The following is a 27,260-nucleotide window of genomic DNA, read 5'->3' as shown; positions in this document are numbered from 1 at the left end:
ACAGACTCCCAAATGAATATACACAGGGTCTATAGTGAGAGAGAAGGAGGGACAGAGAGAGAGAGTACAAGTGATCCATTGGAATCCAACAAAATCTGTCAGAAGTGATCCAATTGGGGTCCAGAGACCAGCCAATAAGAATACCCGTCTCTCACCTGCCAGAAAGAGCCAATCAGAATGCTCCATTCCTCTGTGCCCTCCGGCCCAATACAGCCTCTGATGCAGCTGTTCAGATCTGTGTATGTGAGTTCATCTGTGTCTGAAGATTCTAGGGCAGCCTTTCCCAAACTCAGTCCTGGGGACCCAACATTCCTTTTTCAAAAACATTCGAAGTTCAAGTTCAAGTGTTTCTTGTACAGAGATTTCAAGATCCTCTGTCCAACTTTCATCACTCAGACTCTCCTGTCGGATTTATCTATACTTATGCACAATCGCAAAATTGATTTATTTACAATTATAAACTGGGTGGTTTGAGCCCTGAAAGCTGATTGGTTGAAAATCGTGGTATATCAGACAGTGTACCACAGGTATGACAAATACTTTTTACTGTTCTAATTAAGTTGGTAAGCAGTATATAATAGCAATAAGGTACCTCAGGGGTTTGTGGTATATGGCCAATATACCAAGGCTAAGGGATGTGTCCTAACAACAGTCCTTAGCCGTGGTATATTGGCCATATACCACACCTCCTAAGGCTTTATTGTGTAATCCATAGCAGCCAAAAAAGGTTAAATCAACATCCATTGATGGAAAATAATTAATCCTTTGTTGGAAAACCAAATTTTGCTTACATAGTTAGAAATTACGTTGATATTCCTGCTTAATTTGCTTGATAGCGTTATGGAAAAAGGGTTTATTGGATAAATGTGGCAACTCCTATCTTGCTGCGGCCAAAAATATTTGGGCTGGTTTTCAGGCCTTAGAAATTTTAGCTTGACCTGGCAACCCGGGTTTTGTTTTTTGCCCTAGCAAAAACACTTCTAGGGCAATGAGAGACAGTCTCTCTGAGCTCCTAGTAATTGGTCAGTAGAGATATTTGGTGGGCGGAGTTAAGGGTCCCGGCTCGGCAGGTTTGCATTTCCTAGATGGGGGGCGTATCAGGTGTCAGGGGCGGGACTAGATTCCTGCTGAGGGCATTCCAAAGGTGAGGAGCTCTCTGGACCCTGGGGGTGAATCCCAGTTCTTGCACTACAGTTCACACAGCCCTGAGAGACACAGAGAGAGAGAGAGAGAGAAACACAGAGAGCGAGAGAGAAATACACAGAGAGAGAGAGAGAGTGAGAGACATGCAGACAGAGAGGGAGTGAGAGTGTTAGCATGCACCTAAATCTATGTGTCTGTGTGTGTATGTGAGCCCTCCCCACCTGTGTGTCTATCATCTGAGGGACTGTGTGTTGTTGGATCCAGGGGTGGACTTCAGCCAGCTCCTCTCTCTGTTCCTGGGTGAACCAGGGCTGTAGAGGCTGCAGCAGACGTAGCTGCTCCTTGTCCTTAGCCAGCACCTCTGCCTGGTCCCTGCAGGGTAACCAGCATGTCAGTACGCTAGGAAGGTAGGCATACCGGCTGTCTGGGTTCTAGAGCATGTGTTCTAATATTAAGTTCTAGTGTTCCACTCTAGAGCAGGGCTCTAATAATAGGTTCTAGTGTTCCATTCCAGAGCAGGGCTCTATCTAATAATATGTTCTAGTGTTCCATTCTAGAGCATGGCTCCAATATTAGGTGTTCCATTCTAGAGTAGGGCTCTAATAATTGGTTCTAGTGTTCCATTCTAGAGCAGGGCTCTATCTAATTTACATTTACATTTAAGTCATTTAGCAGACGCTCTTATCCAGAGCGACTTACAAATTGGTGCATTCACCTTATGATAATAATATATCCTAGTGTTCCATTCTAGAGCAGGGCTCTAATAGGTGTTCCATTCTAGAGCAGGGCTCTAATAATAGGTTCTAGTGTTCCATTCTAGAGCAGGGCTCTAACAATAGGTTCTAGTGTTCCATTCTAGAGCAGGGCTCTAATAATAGGTTCTAGTGTTCCATTCTAGAGCAAGGCTCTAATAATAGGTTCTAGTGTTCCACTCTAGAGTAGGGCTCTAATCTAGAGCAGGGCTCTAATAATAGGTTCTAGTGTTCCACTCTAGAGCAGGGTTCTAATAATGCGTTCTCGTGTTCCACTCTAGAGCAGGGCTCTAATAATAGGTTCTAGTGTTCCACTCTAGAGCAGGGCTCTAATAATGCGTTCTCGTGTTCCACTCTAGAGCAGGGTTCTAATAATAGGTTGTAGTGTTCCATTCTAGAGCAGCGCTCTAATAATAGGTTCTAGCGTTACATTCTAGAACTGGGTACTAATATTAGGTGCTAGCATTACATTCTAGAGCAGGGTTCTATAGAGTAGAGTTTGGGTTCTAGCATTAGATTCTAGAGTGCTTGAGTTGTGGTACTTGGGATGGATCTGGTAGGTCATCTTCACAGGTTCTGGCATGTGCTGGATGATGCGCCACAGGGAGTTCTCGACACGCATGTTGAAGGCGTGTTGTGTGAGTTGTGCGTGATCCTGCTGGGCCTCTTGGTTCTTGCTGGCTTTACGAAACGTGTCTGACGAGTCGTTACTGGCAAAGTACTTACTGCTGTTACTGCTTCCTGGGGGATGGTGAGAGAACACTGGGCATCAGCACTCTAAGGGGATGTGTGTGTGTGTGTGTGTGTGTGTTTGTGCTGTACCAGTGTGTATCTATGCATACCTGTGTGTGAGGTGGATGCTCCGTTGGAGCCAGAGCTTAGAGATCCAGCCACTCCAAAGCCGGACCCAGAGACGTTAGAGCCGGTACCTAAACTGCCATCCTCCTGCAATAGCAGGTCCAACAGCTCACTTGACGTAGCCTGGGCGTCATGGTTACCCGACTCACAGGGTGCATCAATCTGATGAGGGAGAGTGGCATGAACAGTTGTGTTACCAACTATTGTTTTGTAACAGTGTTCCACTGAATGTTAAATCTGAAGAAAAAAAAGATGAAGACTGGTCTCTCCTTCATGACCACTGATTGGTGAAATAAAGGTTTTTAACTTTCCACTGCTTTCACCTTCTGCTGGATTGTCAGATCAGCAGTTAAGAGGAAAAAGAAAGGAGACAGGAAGAGCCAAGTCTCCAAGTAAGAAACACACAGGGTAAAAGGTGAGAGGTCAGAGTTGACTCACCCCCTTGGTGTGAGCGTCGTGCAGGATCTCAGCACGGGAGTGTGTGCGTCCAGTGCTGCTCTGACTCTCGCTGGGTTTGGGCAGCTCCTCCTGCAGCAGGTTGAGTTGCAGTGGGGAACTGGAGCGAGAGTTGGAGAACAGAGCCGGGGGCCCAGCCACCTCCTCCCCCACTGAGGAGCTCGGTCTGGGGGAACAGTGTAGCTGGCCTGGTGGCGTCTGGGGCTGGGAACTAGGCTGAGGCTGGGTGAAGGGGCCTAGACCAGGGCCGAAGCCTGACATGATAAAGGGGGCCTGGGGTAGCAGAGAGGGTGTAGTGGGGTGGTACATGGTGGGGTAGCCTGAAGGGTAAGAGGGGTAGTTGGGTAGAATCACAGCCATCATTGGAGCTATGTAAGGGTTCAAACCCTGGGATGGGGCCATGGGCTGTATGTTGGGGAAGCCCTGAATGTTCTGGATCTGAATGGACTGAAAGTTCTGGCTGGGAAAGTTGGACTGGATGGACTGCACCTGGACAGACTGCATAGACTGGGTCTGCATGTTCTGAATGGGCTGCATAAACTGAAAGTTATGCGGGAGGTTCTGCTGAACATTCTGTTGGTTTGTGTTTGGGTTCTGGTCTGGTTGAAACACCATGGGGCCCACACATGCCTGCTGCTGTTTCCACACTTGGTGCACCCCTGGCTGGCTTCTCAGCATGGTGAAGTAGGGGGTCTGGAGGGTACCCATGGGGGCTTTTGGAGGGGATATAGGAGGGTGGGGCAGCCCGAACTGGGGAAGGGGGTTAGAGGATTCAGAGGAGGGGCGGGGGAGGGCAAGAGAGGGCTCGGGTGGAGAGGCGTAGCTGTCAGACGAAGTTTTGGGTTTGGGACGCTTGTGTTTATTAGGCTTCCCTGTCCGAGTGCGGTTCAACACGGCTGCAGTCCCTGGTTGCATCACGTAGTCACCTGAAGGTAGGGAGGAGAGAGAACAGTAGAATAGTAATCACAAATACAGCACATCTATCTGGAAGAAAACCTTATAATCCTAACAAAGCAATGCCACAGGCCTCCAGCTCGATGGTCGACACAAGTCACCCTGCTCCAAAGCATGTGTGATAACAGTCCTCTACACACACACACCTGGGTGGTGAGAGTGACCCCCGGAGCGGTTGTCTTGATGTAGATTGGTGCTGGAGGGACTGTGGAGGATGCGATGGCGGAATTGATCCACATACTCCTGCTCCTCCTTCTGAGTGTGAGCTGAAAGGACCTCCTTGGTCAGACCCACCAATTGCAGCTCCTCGGCAGAAGAGCTAGGGGTGGGGCTAGGGGCAGCGCGAGCAGGAGTGTGGTCAGCAGGCTTGCTGCCCATTGGTGCATCCTCTAGGGCTGTCACCTCTGGAGGACAGGGCATAAAGAAGATAATCTTTTTTTTTGTCAGGTCATTACAAATAAAAGGGTAGAATATGATTGTGTGTCCGTACCTGACTCTGGCTGGGGAACATGTACTATAGTGCTGCTGTAGGAGCACTGGCTGGTGACTGACACTACACTCATAGCCTTTGTAGACAGACAGAGTGATGTCTGTGAGAGGAGCTCTCACCATAGCTGCTGCTGTAGAGCCCACTGACACCTGATTGTCCAGCACCACAACTACACATACAGACAGACAAAACATCAGAAAGCTGTGTGCATGTGTGTGTGTGTGTGTATATATTTCCATCAGAGATGATCTGAGCTGTGTGTGTGTTTGTGTAACTCACCGTCGGAGCTGGCCTGGGCAGTGTGTGGGTCAGTGGTGGGTGTGTCATCCTCTGAGGTAGAGGAGGAGGAGGAAGATGTGCCGATGGAGCGAGACTTGCTCTTACGCTTCAAGTGTGGACCACAGCCCTCCAGATACCTACAAAACACACACTTTATTCGGATCCTCACTGAAACACTGATTGCAGATTAAAATACATGTACCATAACAGTGACACCGTCACCCTATGCTGTCAGTCAGAGGATCCACCCACCTGATGATGCTGTCCACGGAGTTGATCTGCTGATAGGACGGAATGTGCGTTTGCTTCCTGGTCTCCTCATGCCCTCTGACCTCAGCCCTGACGTGGGGGAGGGGCGCTGTGTGACATCACAAAGGGGTCAAAGGTGAGCCAGAATTGAACTACTGAACAGAAAGATGATTAATTGATTAGCTGAATGAGGTGTGTTAGTGCTAGGCTGGTACAACAGCCTGCAAAGCCTTTGGTTCCCCAGGATCAGTACTGGTAACTGTTGGATCAGGGTCTGAGCATTATCGTACCTGTGGCAGATTTCCCAAAGGGGGTGAGTATGTGGCTGGATTCCAAGTATACATGTTGGCACCAACTCTTCACATCAGCACAGATCTGCTGCATGGTCATACACACACCACACAAATCGAAAGAGTCATGATTTTACAAGCTTCTCGTTCACCATCGGCATACAGGGAGCTTACTGAACCTGCCATTTGTGACTGAGACTTGTAAAAATTTGCTTTAAAACAATGTACATTTGTTGATTTGTTTTTGGCATACAAATACGATTATTTCTTGAAACATTTGAAACGAGCTCCAGTTGTGGCCGCAACCAGACTAGATCATGAACGACTCTTGGCGGAATGCATTGCTTGACAGCCGTGAGGGTGATAAGCATTTAACCCTTTACAGTCGTGGGAACTGGCCTCTAGGGATAGGGCTAAATTGAAATGTTACTTACAGAAGGAATATGAAAATGCATAACCATGGTAGCAATTTAAAGGGAACAGTTTGGAGATAATGGGGAAATTGTTAGACTAAATGTGAGTACACAACAGTTCACCTGACAACACTGAATCCAAACATTACTCTGTTGCCTTTACGTGCATTTCCCATTGACTGTACTTTTACTGCATTTGTTGAGAACGACATCTGAAAATACTACATTCATTAACATGATAAGAATAATCCTGGAAAATGTTGGGAAGGTGCAACAAAAGACAAACAAATGACAAGGGTCTGAGTGAGAGGTCTAACTGGTGTCTTCAAGTGGTCACACACCTCCCCAAAGTGTGCACACTTCCTAAGTAATTTCAATGCACTTTTATGACTCAAAGAATAGTCTTCGACTATTAGGTACTTTTGTTTAGCTCTCCTAGCTGTGCCGTTGAGGAACTGAAGCAAGCACACTTCTAGCTGTTTAGTTTGGAACACAATTCTAAATCCATGCCATCACACAATTACTGTTGCTGTTTCATGCAATCCAAAAACGGCCCATTATAAATCGCTATCTGGGTCATGTGGGCATCACATGAAAGCTTGTTCTATTGCCAACATGACTAGCTAAGTCATAAAATACGATCTTACAGCGGTAGGCTTTACCAAGGCAATTCAGAGAAACAGAGTCATGCGTGTATTCAGGTACGTCTGCCGGGGCACATTTTCTTCACATAGACAAACAGGCTCATTCTGTTCAGGACAACCCAGGGTATAATGCCATGTCATCTTCTAACTGTACATCAAACATAGTGATCATAAACGTTGACACTGTATATGACGTCAGTTTTATGATTTTGGCTTGCTTTTATGACAACAAAGTGATATTTACTATAAACCTCAACGTTTCATCTTTAAAAATACATAGAGTCATCTTAATTTACAGCATTTTGAAGGCTGTAGTTCTCAAATTATATTGTGTTTAGGCCTTTACTCTCATAGCCATCACAACATTCAATAATGAATTAAATTCATTCTTGCAACATGTGATCGGTTATCAGTTCTAAACATGTCATTTTCTTCTCTACGCTGCCTGATCTGTTTTCTCTCATGCACATGATAGACAGTTGCTGGTCGGAGCAAGTCTCCGGATTCGCTGAGCCAGAGGAGCGCATATTTATCCTGCTGTAAAATGTCTTGCCACAGCAGATCAAACGAATCATGACTCTCGAAGCAGTAAAAAGAGACACAAACTAGTATCTAGGTAACAGGAATAGTATTGTAACAGGCTGTAGTGGTGCTGTATTGTCTCACCGGTTCACGGTGTGAATCCTCCAACAGGTTGCCATTGCTGTCGCTAGAGGAATCCACACTGATGTAGTTCTCATGGGAACCGTTACTGCCCAGACTGCCATAACCACTGGAGCCATTATTATGGACCGGCTGAACAGAGAACAAGAGAGACACACACATTTACACACATGTTCCAGACTGAGAGGATTAAACTGGTAGCAATATAGGGGCCATGGTGTTTGTGTGTTCTTACCTGCAGGAAGAGCTTGTAGATCTTGGCCTGCAGGTTTTTAATCTCTTCGTGGATGATTGGCAGGTCCTCTTTACTCCAAGCAGCAAACACATCTTCATTCAGAGGGCCCCTACACAGAGACACACAGGGTCAGAGAGAAAGAGAGCGAGAGAACGAGAGAGAGAGCGGTACACTCACGTCCTGACTTTGTGTCGTCCGATGATGAAGGCGACCTTGCGGCTCCAGGGGTCTATGTAGCTGGACCAGCTGGTGTCCAGGGTGACGTAGTCTCCGTTTTGACAACGAAAACGCACTGGGGAGTGTTCAAATGAAGACTGGCCCGCATACTTCAACACTACACAGAGTGAAGGAAGGAGAGAGAGGGGGTCAATGAGCAAGAAATAGAGGTAGAGAGAGAGAGAGATTGTAACTATACTGAACAAAAATATAAACGCAACGTGTTGGAAAGTGTTGGTCCCATGTTTCTTGAGGTGAAATAAAAGATTCCAGAAATCTTCCATATGCGCATAAAGCTTATTTCTCGCAAATGTTGTGCACAAATGTGTTTACATCCCTTTTAATAAGCATTTCTCATTTGCCAAGATAATCCATCCACCTGACAGGTGTGGCATATCAAGAAACTGATTAAACAGCATGATCATTACACAGGTGCACCTTGTGCTTGGGACAATAAAAGGCCACCCTTAAATGTGCATTTTGTCACACAACACAATGCCACAGATGTTTCATATTTTGAGGGAGTGTGCAATTGGCATGCTGACTGCAGGAATGTCCACCAGAGCTGTTTCCAGAGAATTGAATGTTAATTTCTCTACCATAAGTCGTTTTAGAGAATTTGGCAGTACATCCAACCAGCCTTACAACCGCAGACCACGCCAGCCCAGGAACTTCACATCCAGCTTATTCACCTGCAGAATCGTCTGAGACCAGCCATGCGGACAGCTGATGAAACTGAGGAGTATTTCTGTCATTTTGTGGGGAAAACGAATTCTGATTGGCTGAGCCAGGCTCCCCAGTGGGTGGGCCTTAGCCCTTCGAGGCCCACCCATGGCTGCGCCCCTGCCCAGTCATGTGAAATCCATAGATTAGGGCCTTATGAATTTATTTAAATTCACTGATTTCCTTATAGGAACTGTAACTCAGCAACATCTTTGAAAATGTTGCATGTTGTGTTTATATCTTTGTTGAGTAAAGTTGCTTGGCAAAATTGTAATTGATTGATTGATAAAGTGGAGGATGTGGATGCAAGGTTGCTGTGGTAGTTGGACTGTTGGGATTGGTTGGCTGCTGTAGTGAATTGGTGTGATTGGTTGATGTGATAAAGGCGTACCCTTGCAGTGCATGGAGAGCATGATTGGGCGGTCCTTTGGGTAAATACAGGTCAGCAACGACGTGCCAATCAGATCCTGAGGCAGGTATCCTAGCAACGGCACAGCCCTGTACATAAACACCACCAAACACACAGTCAGAGTCAATTCATCTGAAAAATTTGACCTTGGGTTTGTTGACGTGTGTGTGTGTACTGACCGATTGTCCACCTTCAGGAAAACACAGCCCGGGGAGTGTGTGGTGGTGAAGATGCGTTTGTCCATGGAGATACGGGGAGCTGCAGGAGCAACAGCAGCAAACAACGTCAACCTCCACTAACTCCACCAGCAACAACATTCATAACCCTCTATGGAATCTTCCATTCTCCTTAGAATATTCTAGCCATCTCCTCCTAAACCTTTTAAGCTAGATATACCAAACTTTCCTTTCTATAAAGTGAATAGTATGTTTGTATAGTTGGCGATGAAGAACATTGTATCTCTTTATGAAACTGTCATTCTCTACTTCTCCCCTACCTCCGTGGATATGGTTATAACCTACACCCCGGACTGAGCACTCCGTTCTGCCACCTGTCGGCACTTGGCACCTCCATCTCTTCTCTGTCCTGGCACCTCAGTGGTGGAAGAAGCTCCCCACCACGGTCAGGCCAGCAGAGTCATTCCGCCAGAGCACAGACTGAAAACCCAGCTCTTTAGAAAGCACCTTGGATCCCCTACCACTGACCCAAATTTCGTAGATGGCGTTTTAACTTGCAATGATGGTGATATGTACAGTTGAAATCGGAAGTTTACATGCACTTAGGTTGGAGTCATTAAAAATAGTTTTTCAACCACTCCACAAATTTCTTGTTAACAAACTATAGTTTTGGCAAGTCGGTCAGGACTTCTAATTGTTTACAGACAGATTATTTCACTTATAATTCACTGTATCACAATTCCAGTGGGTCAGAAGTTTACATACACTAAGTTGACTGTGCATTTAAACAGATTGGAAAAGATCGTACTTTTTGTAGAAATGTCCTCATGTCTGATGAAATAAAAATAGAACGGTTTGGCCATAATGACCATCGTTATGTTAGGAGGAAAAGGGGGGAGGCTTGCAAGCCGAAGAACACCATCCCAACCATGAAGCATGGGGGTGGCTGCATCATGTTGTGGGGTTGCTTTGCTGCAGGAGGGACTGGTGCACTTTACAAATAGATGGCATCATGAGGATGGAAAATTATGTGGATACAGTGAGGGAAAAAAGTATTTGATCCGCTGCTGATTTTGTACGTTTGCCCACTGACAAAGAAATGATCAGTCTATAATTTTAATGGTAGGTTTATTGGAACAGGGAGAGACAGAATATCAACAAAAAAATCCAGAAAAACTCATGTCAAAAATGTTATAAATTGATTTGCATCTTAATGAGGGAAATAAGTATTTGACCCCTCTGCAAAACATGACTTAGTACTTGGTGGCAAAACCCTTGTTGGCAATCACAGAGGTCAGACGTTTCTTGTAGTTGGCCACCAGGTTTGCACACATCTCAGGAGGGATTTTGTCCCACTCCTTTTTGCAGATCTTCTCCAAGTCATTAAGGTTTCGAGGCTGACGTTTGGCAACTCGAACCTTCAGCTCCCTCCACAGATTTTCTATGGGATTAAGGTCTGGAGACTGGCTAGGCCACTCCAGGACCTTAATGTGCTTCTTCTTGAGCCACTCCTTTGTTGCCTTGGCCGTGTGTTTTGGGTCATTGTCATGCTAGAATACCCATCCACGACCCATTTTCAATGCCCTGGCTGAGGGAAGGAGGTTCTCACCCAAGATTTGACGGTACATGGCCCCGTCCATCGTCCCATTGATGCGGTGAAGTTGTCCTGTCCCCTTAGCAGAAAAACACCCCCAAAGCATAACGTTTCCACCTCCATGTTTGACGATGGGGATGGTGTTCTTGGGGTCATAGGCAGCATTCCTCCTCCTCCAAACACAGCGAGTTGAGTTGATGCCAAAGAGCTCCATTTTGGTCTCATCTGACCACAAAACTTTCACACAGTTGTCTTCTAAATCATTCAGATGTTCATTGGCAAACTTCAGACGGGCATGTATATGTGTTTTCTTGAGCAGGGGGACCTTGCGGGCGCTGCAGGATTTCAGTCCTTCACGACGTAGTGTGTTACCAATTGTTTTCTTGGTGACTATGGTCCCAGCTGCCTTGAGATCATTGGCAAGATCCTCCCGTGCAGTTCTGGGCTGATTCCTCACCGTTCTCATGATCATTGCAACTCCACGAGGTGAGATCTTGCATGGAGCCCCAGGCCGAGGGAGATTGACAGTTCTTTTGTGTTTCTTCCATTTGCGAATAATCACACCAACTATTGTCACCTTCTCACCAAGCTGCTTGGCGATGGTCTTGTAGCCCATTCCAGCCTTGTGTAGGTCTACAATCTTGTCCCTGACATCCTTGGAGAGCTCTTTGGTCTTGGCCATGGTGGAGAGTTTGGAATCTGATTGATTGATTGCTTCTGTGGACAGGTGTCTTTTATACAGGTAACAAGCTGAGATTAGGAACACTCCCTTTAAGAGTGTGCTCCTAATCTCAGCTCGTTACCTGTATAAAAGACACCTGGGAGCCAGAAATCTTTCTGATTGAGAGGGGGTCAAATACTTATTTCCCTCATTAAAATGCTAATCAATTTATAACATTTTTGACATGCGTTTTCCTGGATTTTTTTGTTGTTATTCTGTCTCTCACTGTTCAAATAAACCTACAATTAAAATTATAGAGTGATAATTTCTTTGTCAGTGGGAAACGTACAAAATCAGCAGGGGATCAAATACTTTTTTCCCTCACTGTATATTGAAGCAACATCTCAAGACATCAGTCAGGAAGTTAAAGCTTGGTCACAAATGGGTCTCCAAATGGACAATGACCCCGAGCAAACTTCCAAAGTTGTGGCAAAATGGCTTAAGGACAACAAAGTCAAGGTATTGGAGTGGCCATCACAAACCCCTGACCTCAATCCCATAGAAAATGTGTGGGCAGACTGAATAGAGTGTGCGAGCAAGGAGGCCTACATACATTTCACATTTTAGTCATTTAGTAGACGCTCTTATCCAGAGCGACTTACAGTAGTGAATGCATACATTTCATACATTTTTTTTTCTTCTTTTTTTGTACTGCCCCCCCGTGGGAATCGAACCCACAACCCTGGCATTGCACACACCATGCTGGCGTTGCAAACACCATGCTCTACCAACTGAGCCACAGGGAAGCCCTACAAACCTGACTCAGTTACACCAGCTCTGTCAGGAGGAATGGGCCAAAATTCACCCAACTTGTTGTGGGAAGCTTGTGAAAGGCTACCCGAAAAGTTTGACCCAAGTTAAACAATTTAAAGGCAATGCTACCAAATACTAATTGAGTATATGTAAACTTCTGACCCACTGGGAATGTGATAAAAGAAATTAAAGCTGAAATAAATCATTCTCTCTACTATTTTTATTTCACATTCATAAAATAAAGTGGTGATCTTAACTGACCTAAGACAGGGAATTTTTACTAGGATTAAATGTCAGGAATTGTGAAAAACTGAGTTTAAATGTATTTGGCTAAGGTGTAACTTCCAACTTCCGACTAGTTGTCTTACCTGACAAGAGAGTCTTGGTTTATGACTAAAAGGGAGAGATGGAAGTGTGGGGTTGGGTTGATGTTGTGGCGGAGACAGGGGGCGTACCCTCGTATCCTGAGATGATGCGTTCGGCCAGCGCCAGACAACATGACTCCTCCTCCTCTCCTAAGGCTTCGTCCCCCTGCACCTTCAGCAGGTAGGGAGTGATCTTGAACGGGTTGTAGAGCAGCTCCCCCTCATGGTCCTTACCTCCCCTACACACACAATATAAACAAAGGCCTAAAACAAATGCATACTGACACATCTATACACACACACACACTTTGCAGATTACTGCCTCTACACACAGACACACACCTGATCCTGCAGAAGAAGGACTTGACCTGGGCACACTCAAACAGGACTGCCGCTGTAGAGAGACAGGAGAGGATAGGGGTTACACACTCATTTACAACAACACCACACACACACGCAAACAAACACAGACGTACCTCTGTGTGAGCTGCTCCAGGGTGGTAGGTGTGGCTGGGCAGTGTGCGAGTAGAACACGTTGACGTCCTGGTGGAACAGCAGCTACACAAACTTAGCAGAGTCCAGGAACTTCTTCTTACAGCAAAGGATGCTGGGAGCCTGCTCCGAGGCGTACATCACGCGTCCGCTCACCAGGGAAAATACCACCAAGAACGAGTTCTAAACACACAGAGACACACAGAAGCAAAATGTTTTTTATTTTTTTTATTTAACCAGGTAGGCCAGTTGAGAACAAGTTCTCATTTGTTACTGTGACCTGGCCAAGATAGAGCAAAGCAGTGCAACAAAAACAACAACACAGAGGTACACATGGGATAAAAAAAAAAACATACAGTCAATAACACAATAGAAAAATCTATATACATTGTGTGCAAATGTAGTAAGATTAGGGAGGTAAAGCAATAAATAGGCCATAGTGGTGAAATAATTACAATTTAGCATTAACACTGGAGTGATATTTCTGCAGATGATGATGTGCAAGTAGAGATACTAGGGTGCAAAAGAGCCCCCCAAAAAATAGACAAATAACAATATGGGGAGGAGGTAGTTGGGTGGGCTATTTACAGATGGGCTGTGTACAGGTACAGTGATCGGTAAGCTGCTCTGACAGCTGATACTTAAAGTTAGAGAGGGAGATATAAGTCTCCAGCTTCAGTGATTTTTGCAATTCATTCCAGTCATTGGCAGCAGAGAACTGGAAGGAAAGGCGGCCAAAGGGGGTGTTGGCTTTGGGGATGACCAGTGACATATACCTGCTAGAGCGCGTGCTACGGGTGGGTGTTGTTATCGTGACCAGTGAGCTGAGATAAGGCGGAGCTTTACCTAGCAAAGACTTATAGATGACCTGGAGCCAATGGTTCTGGCGACGAGTATGTAGCGAGGGCCAGCCAACGAGAGCATACAGGTCACAGTGGTGGGTAGTATATGGGGCTTTGGTGACAAAACACTGTGATAGACTGCATCCAATTTTCTGAGTAGAGTGTAAATGACATCGCCGAAGTCAAGGATCGGTAGGATAGTCAGTTTTACGAGGGTATGTTTGGCAGCATGAGTGAAGGAGGCTTTGTTGTGAAATAGGAGGCCGATTCTAGATTTAATTTTGGATTGGAGATGCTTAATGTGAGTCTGGAAGGAGAATTTAGTCTAACCAGACACCTATATATTTGTAGTTGTGCACATATTCTAAATCAGAACCGTCCAGAGTAGTGATGCAAGTCGGGCGGGCGGGTGCGGGTAGCAAATCGGTTGAAAAGCATGCTTTTAGTTTTACTAGCATTTAAAAGCAGTTGGAGGCCACGGAAGGAGTGTTGTATGGCACTGAAGCTCGTCTGGAGGTTTGTTAACACAGTGTCCAAAGAAGGGCCAGATGTTTACACCTCTGCGTAGAGGTGGATCAGAGACAACTTCTTTGCTCGCTTTGAGGACAATACAGCGCCACCGACACGGCACGCTACCAAAACCTGCGGGCTCTCCTTCACTGCAGCCAACGTGAGTAAAACATTTAAAAGTGTTTACCCTCGCAAGGCTGCCGGCCCAGACGGCATCTCTAGCCACGTCCTCAGATGCTGGGTCTCGACCCCGCCCTGTGCAACTGGGTCCTGGACTTCCTGACGGGCCGCCCCCAGGTGGTGAGGGTAGGAAACAATATCTCCACCCCACTGATCCTCAACACTGGGCCCCCACAAGGGTGCGTTCTCAGCCCTCTCCTGTACTCCCTGTTCACCCATGACTGCACGCCTCCAACTCAATCATCAAGTTTGCAGACGCCACTACAGTGGTAGGCTTGATTACCAACAACGACGAGACGGCCTACATGGAGGAGGTGAGGGCCCTCGGAAATAACCTCACACTCAATGTCAACAAAATAAAGGAGATGATCGTGGACTTCAGGAAACAGCAGAGGGAGCAGCCCCCTATCCACATCGACAGGACAGTAGAGACGAAGGTTGAAAGTTTTAACTTCCTCGGCGTACACATCACGGACAAACTGAAATGGTCCACCCACACAGACAGCGTGGTGAAGGCGGCGCAGCAGCGCCTCTTCAACCTCAGGAGGCTGAAGAAATTCGGCATGTCACCAAAAACACTCACAAACTTTTACAGATGCACAATCGAGAGCATCCTGTCAGGCTGTATCACCGCCTGGTACGGCAACTGCTCCGCCTACAACCGTAAGGCTCTCCAGAGGGTAGTGAGGTCTGCACAACGCATCACTGGGGGCAAACTACCTGCCCTCCAGGACACCTACACCACCCGATGTCACAGGAAGGGCAATAAGATCATCAAGGACAACAACCACCCGAGCCACTGTCTGTTCACCCCGCTATCATCCAGAAGGCGAAGTCAGTACAGGTGAATCAAAGCTGGGACCGGGAGACTGAAAAACAGCTTCTATCTCAAGGCCATCAGACTGTTAAACAGCCATCACTAACATTGAGTGGCTGCTGCCAACATACTGACTCATCTCTAGCCACTTTAATAATTAAAAATTGGATGTAATAAATGTATCACTAGCCACTTGAAACAATGTCACTTTATATAATGTTTACATACCCTACATTACTCATCTCATATGTATATACTGTACTCTATACCATCTACTGCATCTTGCCTATGCCGTTCGGCCATCGCTCATCCATATATTTTTATGTACATATTCTTATTCATTCCTTTACACTTGTGTGTGTATAAGGTAGTTGTTAAATTACTTGTTAGATATTACTGCGTGGTCGGAACTAGAAGCACAAGCATTTCGCTACACTTGCATTAACATCTGCTAACCATGTGTATGTGACAAATAAAATTTGTCGGCCAGAGAATTGAACCCTGAGGCACCCCCATAGAGACTGCCAGAGGTCGGACAACAGGCCCTCCGATTTGACACACTGAACTCTATCTGAGAAGTTGCTTTTGTATCATGACAAGGTGTAGTACTGAAACTATCGAGGTTACCTAGCCAGCTACACGTTCTAACAAAGTCAACAACGCAGCCACTGCTAGCTAGCCTACTCCACCAGCCAGCAGTACTGTATCATTTTCGTCATTTTAGTCAATAAGATTTTTGCAACGTAAGCTTAACTTTCTGAACATTCGAGACGTGTAGTCCACTTGTCATTCCAATCTTCTTTGCATTAGCGTAGCCTCTTCTGTAGCTTGTCAACTATGTGTCTGTCTATCCCTGTTCTCTCCCCTCTGCACAGGCCATACAAACGCTTCACACCGCGTGGCCGCTACCACTCTAACCTGGTGGTCCCAGCACGCACGACCCACGTGGAGTTCCAGGTCTCCGGCAGCCTCTGGAACTGCCGGTCTGCGGCCAACAAGGCTGAGTTCATCTCAGCCTATGCTACCCTCCCTAGACTTCCTGGCGCTGACGGAAACATGGATTACCACAGATAACACTGCTACTCCTACTGCTCTCTCCTCGTCTGCCCACGTGTTCTCGCATACCCCTAGAGCATCGAGCCAGCGGGGTGGTGGCACTGGAATCCTCATCTCTCCCAAGTGGACATTCTCTCTGTCTCCCCTGACCCATCTGTCTATCTCCTCATTTGAATTCCATGCTGTCACAGTTACCAGCCCTTTCAAGCTTAACATCCTTATCATTTATCGCCCTCCAGGTTCCCTTGGAGAGTTCATCAATGAGCTTGACGCCCTGATAAGTTCCTTTCCTGAGGATGGCTCACCTCTCACAGTTCTGGGTGACTTTAACCTCCCCACGTCTACCTTTGACTCATTCCTCTCTGCCTCCTTCTTTCCACTCCTCTCCTCTTTCGACCTCACCCTCTCACCTTCCCCCCTACTCACAAGGCAGGCAATATGCTTGACCTCATCTTTACTAGATGCTGTTCTTCCACTAATCTCATTGCAACTCCCCTCCAAGTCTCCGACCACTACCTTGTATCCTTTTCCCTCTCGCTCTCATCCAACACTTCTCACTCTGCCCCTACTCGGATGGTATTGCGCCGTCCCAACCTTCGCTCTCTCTCTCCAGCTACTCTCTCCTCTTCCATCCTATCATCTCTTCCCTCTGCTCAAACCTTCTCCAACCTATCTCCTGATTCTGCCTCCTCAACACTCCTCTCCTCCCTTTCTGCATCCTTTGATTTTCTCTGTCCCCTATCCTCCAGGCCGGCTCGGTCCTCCCCTCCTGCTCCGTGGCTCGACGACTCACTGCGAGCTCACAGAACAGGGCTCCGGGCAGCCGAGCGGAAATGGAGGAAAACTCGCCTCCCTGCGGACCTGGCATCCTTTCACTCCCTCCTCTCTACATTCTCCTCTTCTGTCTCTGCTGCTAAAGCCACTTTCTACCACTCTAAATTCCAAGCATCTGCCTCTAACCCTAGGAAGCTCTTTGCTACCTTCTCCTCCCTCCTGAATCCTCCTCCCCCTCCCCCCCTCCTCCCTCTCTGCGGATGACTTCGTCAACCATTTTGAAAAGAAGGTTGACGATATCCGATCCTCGTTTGCTAAGTCAAACGACACCGCTGGTCCTGCTCACACTGCCCTACCCTGTGCTTTGACCTCTTTCTCCCCTCTCTCTCCAGATGAAATCTCGCGTCTTGTGACGCCCAACAACCTGCCCACTTGACCCTATCCCCTCCTCTCTTCTCCAGACCATTTCCGGAGACCTTCTCACCTCGCTCATCAACTCATCCTTGACCGCTGGCTACGTCCCTTGACCGCTACCTACACTCGATCTCTCCGATGTCAACAACTACATACCAGTATCCCTTCTTTCTTTTCTCTCCAAAACTCTTGAACGTGCCGTCCTTGGCCAGCTCTCCTGCTATCTCTCTAAGAATGACCTTCTTGATCCTAATCAGTCAGGTTTCAAGACTGGGCATTCAACTGAGACTGCTCTTCTCTGTGTCACGGAGGCTCTCCGCACTGCTAAAGCTAACTCTCTCTCCTCTGCTCTCATCCTTCTAGACCTATCTGCTGCCTTTGATACTGTGAACCATCAGATCCTCCTCTCCACCCTCTCCGAGTTGGGCATCTCCGGCGCGGCCCACGCTTGGATTGCGTCCTACCTGACAGGTCGCTCCTACCAGGTGGCGTGGCGAGAATCTGTCTCCGCACCACACGCTCTCACCACTGGTGTCCCCCAGGGCTCTGTTCTAGGCCCTCTCCTATTCTCGCTATACACCAAGTCACTTGGCTCTGTCATATCCTCACATGGTCTCTCCTATCATTGCTATGCAGACGACAAACAATTCATCTTCTCCTTTCCCCGTTCTGATAACCAGGCGGCGAATCGCATCTCTGCATGTCTGGCAGACATATCAGTGTGGATGACGGATCACCACCTCAAGCTGAACCTCGGCAAGACGGAGCTGCTCTTCCTCCCGGGGAAGGACTGCCCGTTCCATGACCTCGCCATCACGGTTGACAACTCCCTTGTGTCCTCCTCCCAGAGTGCTAAGAACCTTGGCGTGATCCTGGACAACACCCTGTCGTTCTCCACTAACATCAAGGCGGTGACCCGATCCTGTAGGTTCATGCTCTACAACATTCGCAGAGTACGACCCTGCCTCACACAGGAAGCGGCGCAGGTCCTAATCCAGGCACTTGTCATCTCCCGTCTGGATTACTGCAACTCGCTGTTGGCTGGGCTCCCTGCCTGTGCCATTAAACCCCTACAACTCATCCAGAACGCCGCAGCCCGTCTGGTGTTCAACCTTCCCAAGTTCTCTCACGTCACCCCGCTCCTCCGCTCTCGCCACTGGCTTCCAGTTGAAGCTCGCATCCGCTACAAGACCATGGTGCTTGCCTACGGAGCTGTGAGGGGAACGGCACCTCCGTACCTTCAGGCTCTGATCAGGCCCTACACCCAAACAAGGGCACTGCGTTCATCCACCTCTGGCCTGCTCGCCTCCCTACCTCTGAGGAAGCACAGTTCCCGCTCAGCCCAGTCAAAACTGTTCGCTGCTCTGGCACCCCAATGGTGGAACAAGCTCCCTCACGACGCCAGGACAGCGGAGTCAATCACCACCTTCCGGAGACACCTGAAAGCCCACCTCTTTAAGGAATACCTGGGATAGGATAAAGTAATCCTTCTAACCCCCCCCCCCCTTAAAAGATTTAGATGCACTATTGTAAAGTGGTTGTTCCACTGGATATCATAAGGTGAATGCACCAATTTGTAAGTCGCTCTGGATAAGAGCGTCTGCTAAATGACTTAAATGTTAAATGTAGTTGGTGAACCAGGCGAGGCAATCATTAGAGAAACCAAGGCTATTGAGTTTGCCGATAAGAATGCGGTGATTGACAGAGTCGAAAGCCTTGGCCAGGTCGATGAAGACAGCTGCACATTACTGTCTTTTATCGATGGCGGTTATGATATTGTTTAGGACCTTGAGCGTGGCAGAGGTGCACCCATGACCAGCTCGGAAACCAGATTGCATAGAGGAGAAGGTACGGTGGGATTCGAAATGGTCGGTGATCTATTTGTTAACTTGGCTTTCGAAGATTTTAGAAAGGCAGGGCAGGATGGATATAGGTCTATAACAGTTTGGGTCTAGAGTGTCTCCCCCTTTGAAGAGGGGGATGACCGCGGCAGCTTTCCAATCTTTGGGGATCTCAGACGATACGAAAGAGAGGTTAAACAATTTTGGCGGATCATTTTAGAAAGAGAGGGTCCAGATTGTCTAGCCCAACTGCTTTGTAGGGATCCAGATTTTGCAGCTCTTTCAGAACATCAGCTATCTGGATTTGGGTGAAGGAGAGGCAGGGAGACTTGGGCAAGATTATGCGGGGGTGCAGAGCTGTCGACCGGGGTAGCCAGGTGGAAAGCATGGCCAGCCGTGGGAAAATGCTTATTGAAATTCTCGATTATCGTAGATTTATCGGTGGTGACAGTGTTTCCTAGCCTCAGTGCAGTGGGCAGCTGGGAGGAAGTACTCTTATTCTCCATGGACTTTACAGTGTCCCATAACCTTTTGGAGTTTGTGCTACAGGATGCAAAATTCTGTTTGAAAAAGCTAGCCTTTGCTTTCCTAACTACCTGTGTATATCGGTTCCTAACTTCCCTGAGAAGTTGCATATCGCGGGGGCTATACGATGCTAATGCAGTACGCCACAGGATGTTTTTGTGCTGGTCAAGGGCAGTCAAGTCTGGAGTGAAACAAGGGCTATATCTGTTCTTAGTTCTACATTTTTGGAATGGAGCATGCTTATTTAAGATGGAGAGGAAAGCACTTTTAAAAAATAACCAAGCATCCTCTACTGACGGAATGAGGTCAATATCCTTCCAGGGTACCCGGGCCAGGTCGATTAGAAAGGCCTGCTCGCTTTAGTGTTTTAGGGAGAGTTTGACAGTGATGAGGGGTGGTCGTTTGACTGCCGACCCATTACAGACGCAGGCAATGAGGCAGTGATCGCTGAGATCCTGGTTGAAGACAGCAGAGGTGTATTTAGAGGGCAAGTTGGACAGGATGATACAGTTGAAGTTGGAAGTCTACATACACTTAGGTCGGAGTCATTAAAACTCGTTTTTCAACCACTCCACAAATTTCTTGTTAACAAACTATAGTTTTGGCATTTTTCCAACAATTGTTTACAGACAGATTATTTCACTTGTAATTCCCCGTATCACAATTCCAGTGGGTCAGAAGTTTACATACACTAAGTTGACTGTGTCTTTAAACAGTTGGAAAATTCCAGAAAAGGATGTCATGGCTTTAGAAGCTTCTGATAGGCTAATTGATATAATTTGAGTCAATTGGAGGTGTACCTGTGGATGTACTTCAAAGCCTACCTTCAAACTCAGTGCCTCTGCTTGACATCATGGGGAAATCAAAAGAAATCAGCCAAGACCTCAGAAAAAAAATTGTAGACCTCCACAAGTCTGGTTCATCCTTGGGAGCAATTTCCAAACGCCTGAAGGTACCACGTTCATCTGTACAAACAATAGTGCGCATGTATAAACACCATGGGACCACGCAGCCGTCATACCACTCAGGAAGGAGACGCATTCTGTCTCCTAGAGATGAACGTACTTTGGTGAGAAAAGTGCATATCAATCCCAGAACCACAGGAAAGGACCTTGTAAAGATGCTGGAGGAAACAGGTACAAAAGTATCTATATCCACAGTAAAACGAGTCCTATATCGACATAACCTGAAAGGCCGCTCAGCAAGGAAGAAGCCACTGCTCCAAAACCGCCATACAAAGTCCAGACTACGGTTTGCAACTGCACATGGGGACAAAGATCGTACTTTTTGTAGAAATGTCCTCTGGTCTGATGAAACAAAAATAGAACAGTTTGGCCATAATGACCATCGTTATGTTTGGAGGAAAAAGGGGGAGGATTGCAAGCCGAAGAACACCATCCCAACCGTGAAGCACGGGGTTGGAAGCATCATGTTGTGGGGGTGCTTTGCTGCAGGAGGGACTGGTGCACTTCACAAAATAGATGGCATCATAAGGATGGACAATTATGTTGATATATTGAAGCAACATCTCAAGACATGAGTCAGGAAGTTAAAGCTTGGTCGCAAATGGGTCTTCCAAAGGGACAGTGACCCCAAGCATACTTCCAAAGTTGTGGCAAATGGCTTAAGGACAACAAAGTCAAGGTATTGGAGTGGCCATTACAAAGCCCTGACCTCAATTCTATAGAAAATGTGTAGGCAGAACTGAAAAAGCGTGTGCGAGCAAGGAGGCCTACAAACCTGACTCAGTTACACCAGCTCTGTCAGGAGGATTTGGCCAAAATTCACCCAACTTATTGTGGGAAGCTTGTGGAAGGCTACCTGAAACGTTTGACCCAAGTTAAACAATTTAAAGGCAATGCTACCAAATACTAATTGAGTGTATGTGAACTTCTGACCCACTGGGAATGTGATGAAAGAAATAAACACTGAAATAAATCATTCCCTCTACTATTATTCTGACATTCACATTCTAAAACAGGGAATTTGTACTTGTTAGGAATTGTGAAAAAAACTGAGTTTAAATGTATTTGGCTAAGGTGTATGTAAACTTCTGACTTTATCTGTATCTATGAGGGTGCCCATGGTTACAGATTTAGGGTTGTACCTGGTAGGTTCCTTGATAATTTGTGTGAGATTGAGGGCGTCTATCTTAGATTGTAGGACGGCCGGGGTGTTAAGCATATCCCAGTTTAGGTCACCTAACAGTACAAACTCTGAAGATAGATGGGGGGCAATCAATTCAAATATGGTGTCCAGGGCACAGCTGGGGGCTGATGGGGGTCTATAACAAGCGGCAAAGGTGAGAGACCTATTTCTGGAAAGGTGTATTTTTAGAAGTAGAAGCTCAAATTGTTTGGTCACAGACCTGGATAGTATGACAGAACTCTGCAGGCTATCTCTGCAGTAGATTGCAACTCCGCCCCCTTTGGCAGTTCTATCTTGTTGGAATATGTTGTAGATGGGGATGGAAATTTCAGAATGTTTGGTGGCCTTCCTAAGCCAGGATTCAGACACGGCTAGGACATCAGGGTTGTGGAGTGTGCTAAAGCAGTGAATAAAACAAACTTAGGGAGGAGGCTTCTGATGTTAACATGCATAAAACCAAGGCTTTTACGGTTACAGAAGTCAATAAATGAGAGTGCCTGGGGCCTGGGAATAGGTGTGGTGCTGGGAGCTACAGGGCCTGGGTTAACCTCAACATCACCAGAGGAACGGAGGAGGAGTAGGATAAGGGTACTGCCAAAAACTATAAGAACTGGTTGTCTAGTGCGTTCGAAACAAAGAATAAAAGGACCAGATTTCTGTGCGTGGTGGAATTGATTTAGGGCATAATGTACAGACAAGGGTATGGTAGGATGTGAGTACAGTGGAGGTAAACCTAGGCATTGAGTGACGATGAGAGCGGTAGTGTTAAGCCAGCAACAGTTAAGCCAGGTGAGGTCTCCGCATGTGTGGGGGGTGGGAGAAAAGAGCTATCTAAGGCGTGTAGGGCGGGGCTGGGGGCTCTACAGTTAAATAAAACAATAACAAACCTAAACAGCAGTAGACAAGGCATATTGACATTAGGGAGAGGCATGTGTAGCCGAGTGATCATAGGGTCCAATGAGCAGCAATAGCTGGGTCAGGGAGCTGTTCGGTAGTCGCTACTACGCTAGGCGAGCTGGAGACACGCCGATTCAGAAAGCTGGCGGGCCAGGGCTAGCAGATGGGTCTACGGCAACGTCGCAACGAAAAAGCCTGTTGAAACCTCCTCGGATGATTACGTTAGCAGACCAGTCGTGATGGATCGGCGGGGCTCCGTGTCGGCAAGAAGGGTCCAGGACAATTGGCAAAAGAGGTATTGTAGCCCAAGTATAAGCTGGTAGACCTCTTCAGCTACCTGGGACAGAGGCGTTAGACAGCAGTAGCCACTCAGGTTGCAGCTAGCTAGCTGCGATGATCCGGTGTACTGGTCCAAAGCTTGCAGTAGGAATCCGGTGATGTGATAGAGAAAAAGCAGTCTGATATGTTCTGGGTTGATATCGCGCTGTGCAGACTGGCAGGTGTTGTCTGAGCTGAAGCTGGCTGGTGTCCGTGTTATCAGTGAAGACAGCTAGCAGTGGCTAACTGCCTAGTAGCTAGTTAGTTGGCTAGCTTCTGATGGGGGTTCCGGTTCTAAAGTATAAAAATAGCAGAGCCGTACCACATTGGGTGAGGCGGGTTGCAGGAAAGTATATTCAGTGCGTAGATGGAAAGAGTGATTAAAATACATGAAATATATACAGAAAAAGCGAGGAAAATGACTATTTACACGGGACAAGACAAAAACACACATCCGACTGCTACGCCATCTTGGATCTATATGCATGTACACACACACACACACACGCACGCACGCACGCACGCACCCATAACCACACACATATATAGAAGACCACACACAAGCCGGTGTGTGAACCAGATATGCAAGATTTTAATAAACAGTAAAACCAAAAGCACTTTGGGGGGTTGTTTTCCATGTTTCTGAGGCTGTGTGTATAAGTGTGTGTGGTACCATGTTTTTGAAGGTGTCTGTATGAGTGTGTGTTGTGTACCGTGTTTTTGAAGGTGTGTTCAGAGGTGACTCTCTTCAGCTCCTCTAATGTACAGGACGTGGCGTCTGGTCTCTCCTCCTGGCTGTTACGCAGCAGCAGCTTGTAGTACTCACTGTTGGCTACAGGGGGTGCCACAAATACAATACTCAATACTCACAGCATTCAATTTTAATCCAAGCAAACGCTTCACACTCACTGACCAACTTTCTTTTTTAATGAAAAATGATGAGGAAAACAGGAAGATAGTTTGTACTAACACTAAGTGAATAACAAGCTTGCTATCTCTAGTCAGGCTTTCTGGTTAATCACCTAACCTCCCGCTCTAGTTTTAGTACTTTGTATTACCTTGGACTTGTTTGACACAGTTGAGTGCGTAGTGTAGTGCCTCTATAGTGCTGGCTTTACTGCGACTGCATTTGTCTGACGGAACAATCTTCTTCATCTCAGCTACTGTCATCAACATCTCCCTTTGAGCCTGACTCTGACCTGCATCAGTCTGCTCACTGTTCAACAAACACACAATATTATTAGACAGACACAAGTTGGTTAAACACACAAATAATCAATAGGAACACACACAATCAATAATCAATACAGGCGGCGCTCCTAGTGGCCGGTGATTTTAATGCAGGAAAACTGAAATCCGTCTTCTCATTTGTACCAACATGTCACCTGTGCACAAAAAAAAAAAAAAAAAAAAAAAAAAAAATGAGATTTACTCCACACACAGAGACACATTAAAACGCTCTCTCTCGCCTTCCATTTGGCAAAATTGACCATTACTCTATCCTCTTGATTCCTGCTCACAAGCAAAAACTCAAAAACAGGAAGAAGTACCAGTGATGCGCTCAATACGGAAGTGGTCCAATGAAGCAGATGCTAAGCTACAGGACTGTTTCACTAGCACAGACTGGAATTCATCTGGGATTCATCTGATGGAAACTATCACGGATTACAAAGGGAAACCCAGCCGCGAGATGCCCAGTGACGCGAGCCTACCAGAGGAGCTAAATGCCTTCTATGCTCACTTCGAAGCCAGAAACACTGAACCATGCATGAGAGCACCAGCTGTTCCGGACGAGTGTGTGATCAAGCTCTCCGTTGCCGATGTGAGTAAGATCTTTAAACAGGTTCACTTTTGACAAGGCAGGAGGACCAGACGGATTACCAGGACGCGCACTCATAGCATGCGCTGACCAGCTGACAAGTGTCCTTACTGATATTTTTAACCTCTCCCTGTAATACCTACATGTTTCAAGCAGACCACCATAGTCCATGTGCCCAAGAACACCAAAGTAACCTGTCTAAATTACTATCGCCCTGTAGCACTCACATCTGTAGCCATGTAATGCTTTGAAAGGCTGGTCATGGCTCACATCAACACCATCATACCAGACCCACTAATTCACATACCACCCCAACAGATCCACAGATGACGCAATCTCTATTACACTCCACACTGCCCTTTCCCACTTGGTCAAAAGGAACACCTACGTGAGAATGCTGTTCACTGACTACAGCTCAGTGAACAGCTCATCACTAAGCTAAGGACCCTGGGAGTGAGCACTTCCCTCTGCAACTGGATCCTAGATAGCTTGACGGGGTGGCCCCAGGTATAGTATTTAGTATTTTATTTTATTAGGCTAGTGCTGGTGGTGAGGGTAGGCAACAACTCAATCGTCACTCTGACCCTCAACACCATCCTTAAGTTTGCTGATGACACAACAGTGGTAGGCCTGATCACTGATGACGATGAGACAGCCTACAGGGAGGAGGTCAGAGACCTGGCAGTGTGGTGTCAGGACAACAACCTCTCCCTCAACGTCAGCAAGACAAAGGAGCTGATTGTGGATTACAGGAAACAGGGGGCTGTAGTGGAGTGGGTCGAGAGCTTCAAGTTCCACGGTGTCAACATCACTAAATCCTGTCATGATCCAAACACAGTCATGAAGAGGGCATGACAACACCTCTTCCCCCTCAGAAGGCTGAAAGATTTGGCATGGGCCCTCACATCCTCAAAATGTTATACAGCTGCACCATTGAGAGCATCTTGACTGGCTGCATCACCGCTTGGTATGGCAACTTCTTGGCATCCGACCGTAAGGCGCTGCAGAGGGTAGTGCGTGCGGCCCGGTACATCACTGGGGCCGAGCTCACTGCCATCCAGGACCTCTATACCAAGCGGTGTCAGAGGAAGGGCCTAAAATAATTGTCAAAGACTTCAGCCATCCAAGTCATAGACTGTTCTCTCTGCTACTGCTTGGCAAGCAGTACCAGAGTGCCAAGTCTGGGACCAAAAGGCTCCTGAACTTGATTGATTTGATTTAGAAACACACACACACACACACATTGTTAGACACACAGCCACCCACCTGGCGCTGCCCTCCGTGTGTTGGCCTGCCTGTCCAGAGAGGGCGCTGTGGAGACCACAGGAGAACGAGCCAGTATGACACTTAGAACTGGTGGAGGAGACGTGAGAGAGATGAGAGGGTATGGGGAGAAATACAGAAAATCAGAAATCTGCAATCTATTGTGGTATGCCCCACGTAATTGCACAAAGGATTACGAAAGCCTTAAATGCCTGAATTGCCAAGACGTTAGACAGTTTAGTTTGAATTAATGTGTCCTAGATTTAGACTGCTTTAGTTAGGCCTAAAGAATAGTTTGAGATGATTTCTGAGGCAAGGCACAACTAGACCAGCAAAACAGCATTTAGGGCTGCTGACCCAAAAATGTAAACACAATTGAGGCCAAATGATTTGAGGCCACAATAGGTAATGGCGAAGGTGCATAAAGATGGCGTCACCCATGTACTTACCACAAATGCCACAAATTTGCCATACTGTACATTGCTCTCTGTTACTCTTTTTTTTGTATCGGCATTCGCGCAGAATACATGATCCCAATTCTAGCTCCAAGACAGTGGTAATTGGAAAAAATAGATTGTGCTGATTTACTGGCAAATTGAACCATGTCACGCGCCATAGTTGAAGAACTCTGTGGGTAGTGCTAAAAACAATGATGTAATATCTGAATTCCTCCATCTTTATGCACCTTCACCATTGGGAGGGGACACATTGGGACACATTGGCAGGCTGTTTGGCTCACTCTGGTGATGACACAGCACTGTTGAGTAGTTTTGTTGGGTAGTTTTGGAGAACCGAGTCTTGGTGAGCAAACAGGAAGTTGGATAGGACGTTACCTCTTGGTCGATGTGGCGCCACTGTTGCTGAGAGGGCTGTGATTGGCCGAGGCAGAGAGGTCATGTGATCCACTGGCCGTCTTCCTGCCCCGCCTCTCCACAAGAGGGCTCTCCACCAATCTCCTCTACCCCTAACCTCTCCTCCCTC

General features: G+C 46.9%; 1 protein-coding gene across 1 annotated transcript; it reads right to left on the bottom strand.

Annotated features, from left to right (window-relative positions):
- Positions 1 to 856: 856 nt before the first annotated feature.
- On the bottom strand, positions 857 to 27,260 carry per3 (period circadian clock 3). Its single transcript, XM_029694171.1, is given in 23 exon segments — positions 857 to 1,205; positions 1,365 to 1,515; positions 2,438 to 2,636; positions 2,738 to 2,915; positions 3,192 to 4,135; positions 4,310 to 4,567; positions 4,654 to 4,747; positions 4,749 to 4,822; positions 4,933 to 5,069; positions 5,185 to 5,290; positions 5,472 to 5,559; positions 7,195 to 7,323; positions 7,427 to 7,535; positions 7,604 to 7,760; positions 8,757 to 8,863; positions 8,954 to 9,032; positions 12,474 to 12,622; positions 12,726 to 12,777; positions 12,860 to 13,058; positions 23,911 to 24,029; positions 24,256 to 24,413; positions 26,283 to 26,369; positions 27,019 to 27,260. Coding segments are annotated over 23 exon segments (3,840 nt in total). The 5' UTR covers positions 27,177 to 27,260; the 3' UTR covers positions 857 to 1,097.

Source organism: Salmo trutta, chromosome 16, assembly GCF_901001165.1.
Source record: "Salmo trutta chromosome 16, fSalTru1.1, whole genome shotgun sequence".
Taxonomy (NCBI): Eukaryota; Metazoa; Chordata; class Actinopteri; order Salmoniformes; family Salmonidae; genus Salmo; species Salmo trutta.
This window is presented reverse-complemented; position numbering and strand designations above follow the sequence as displayed.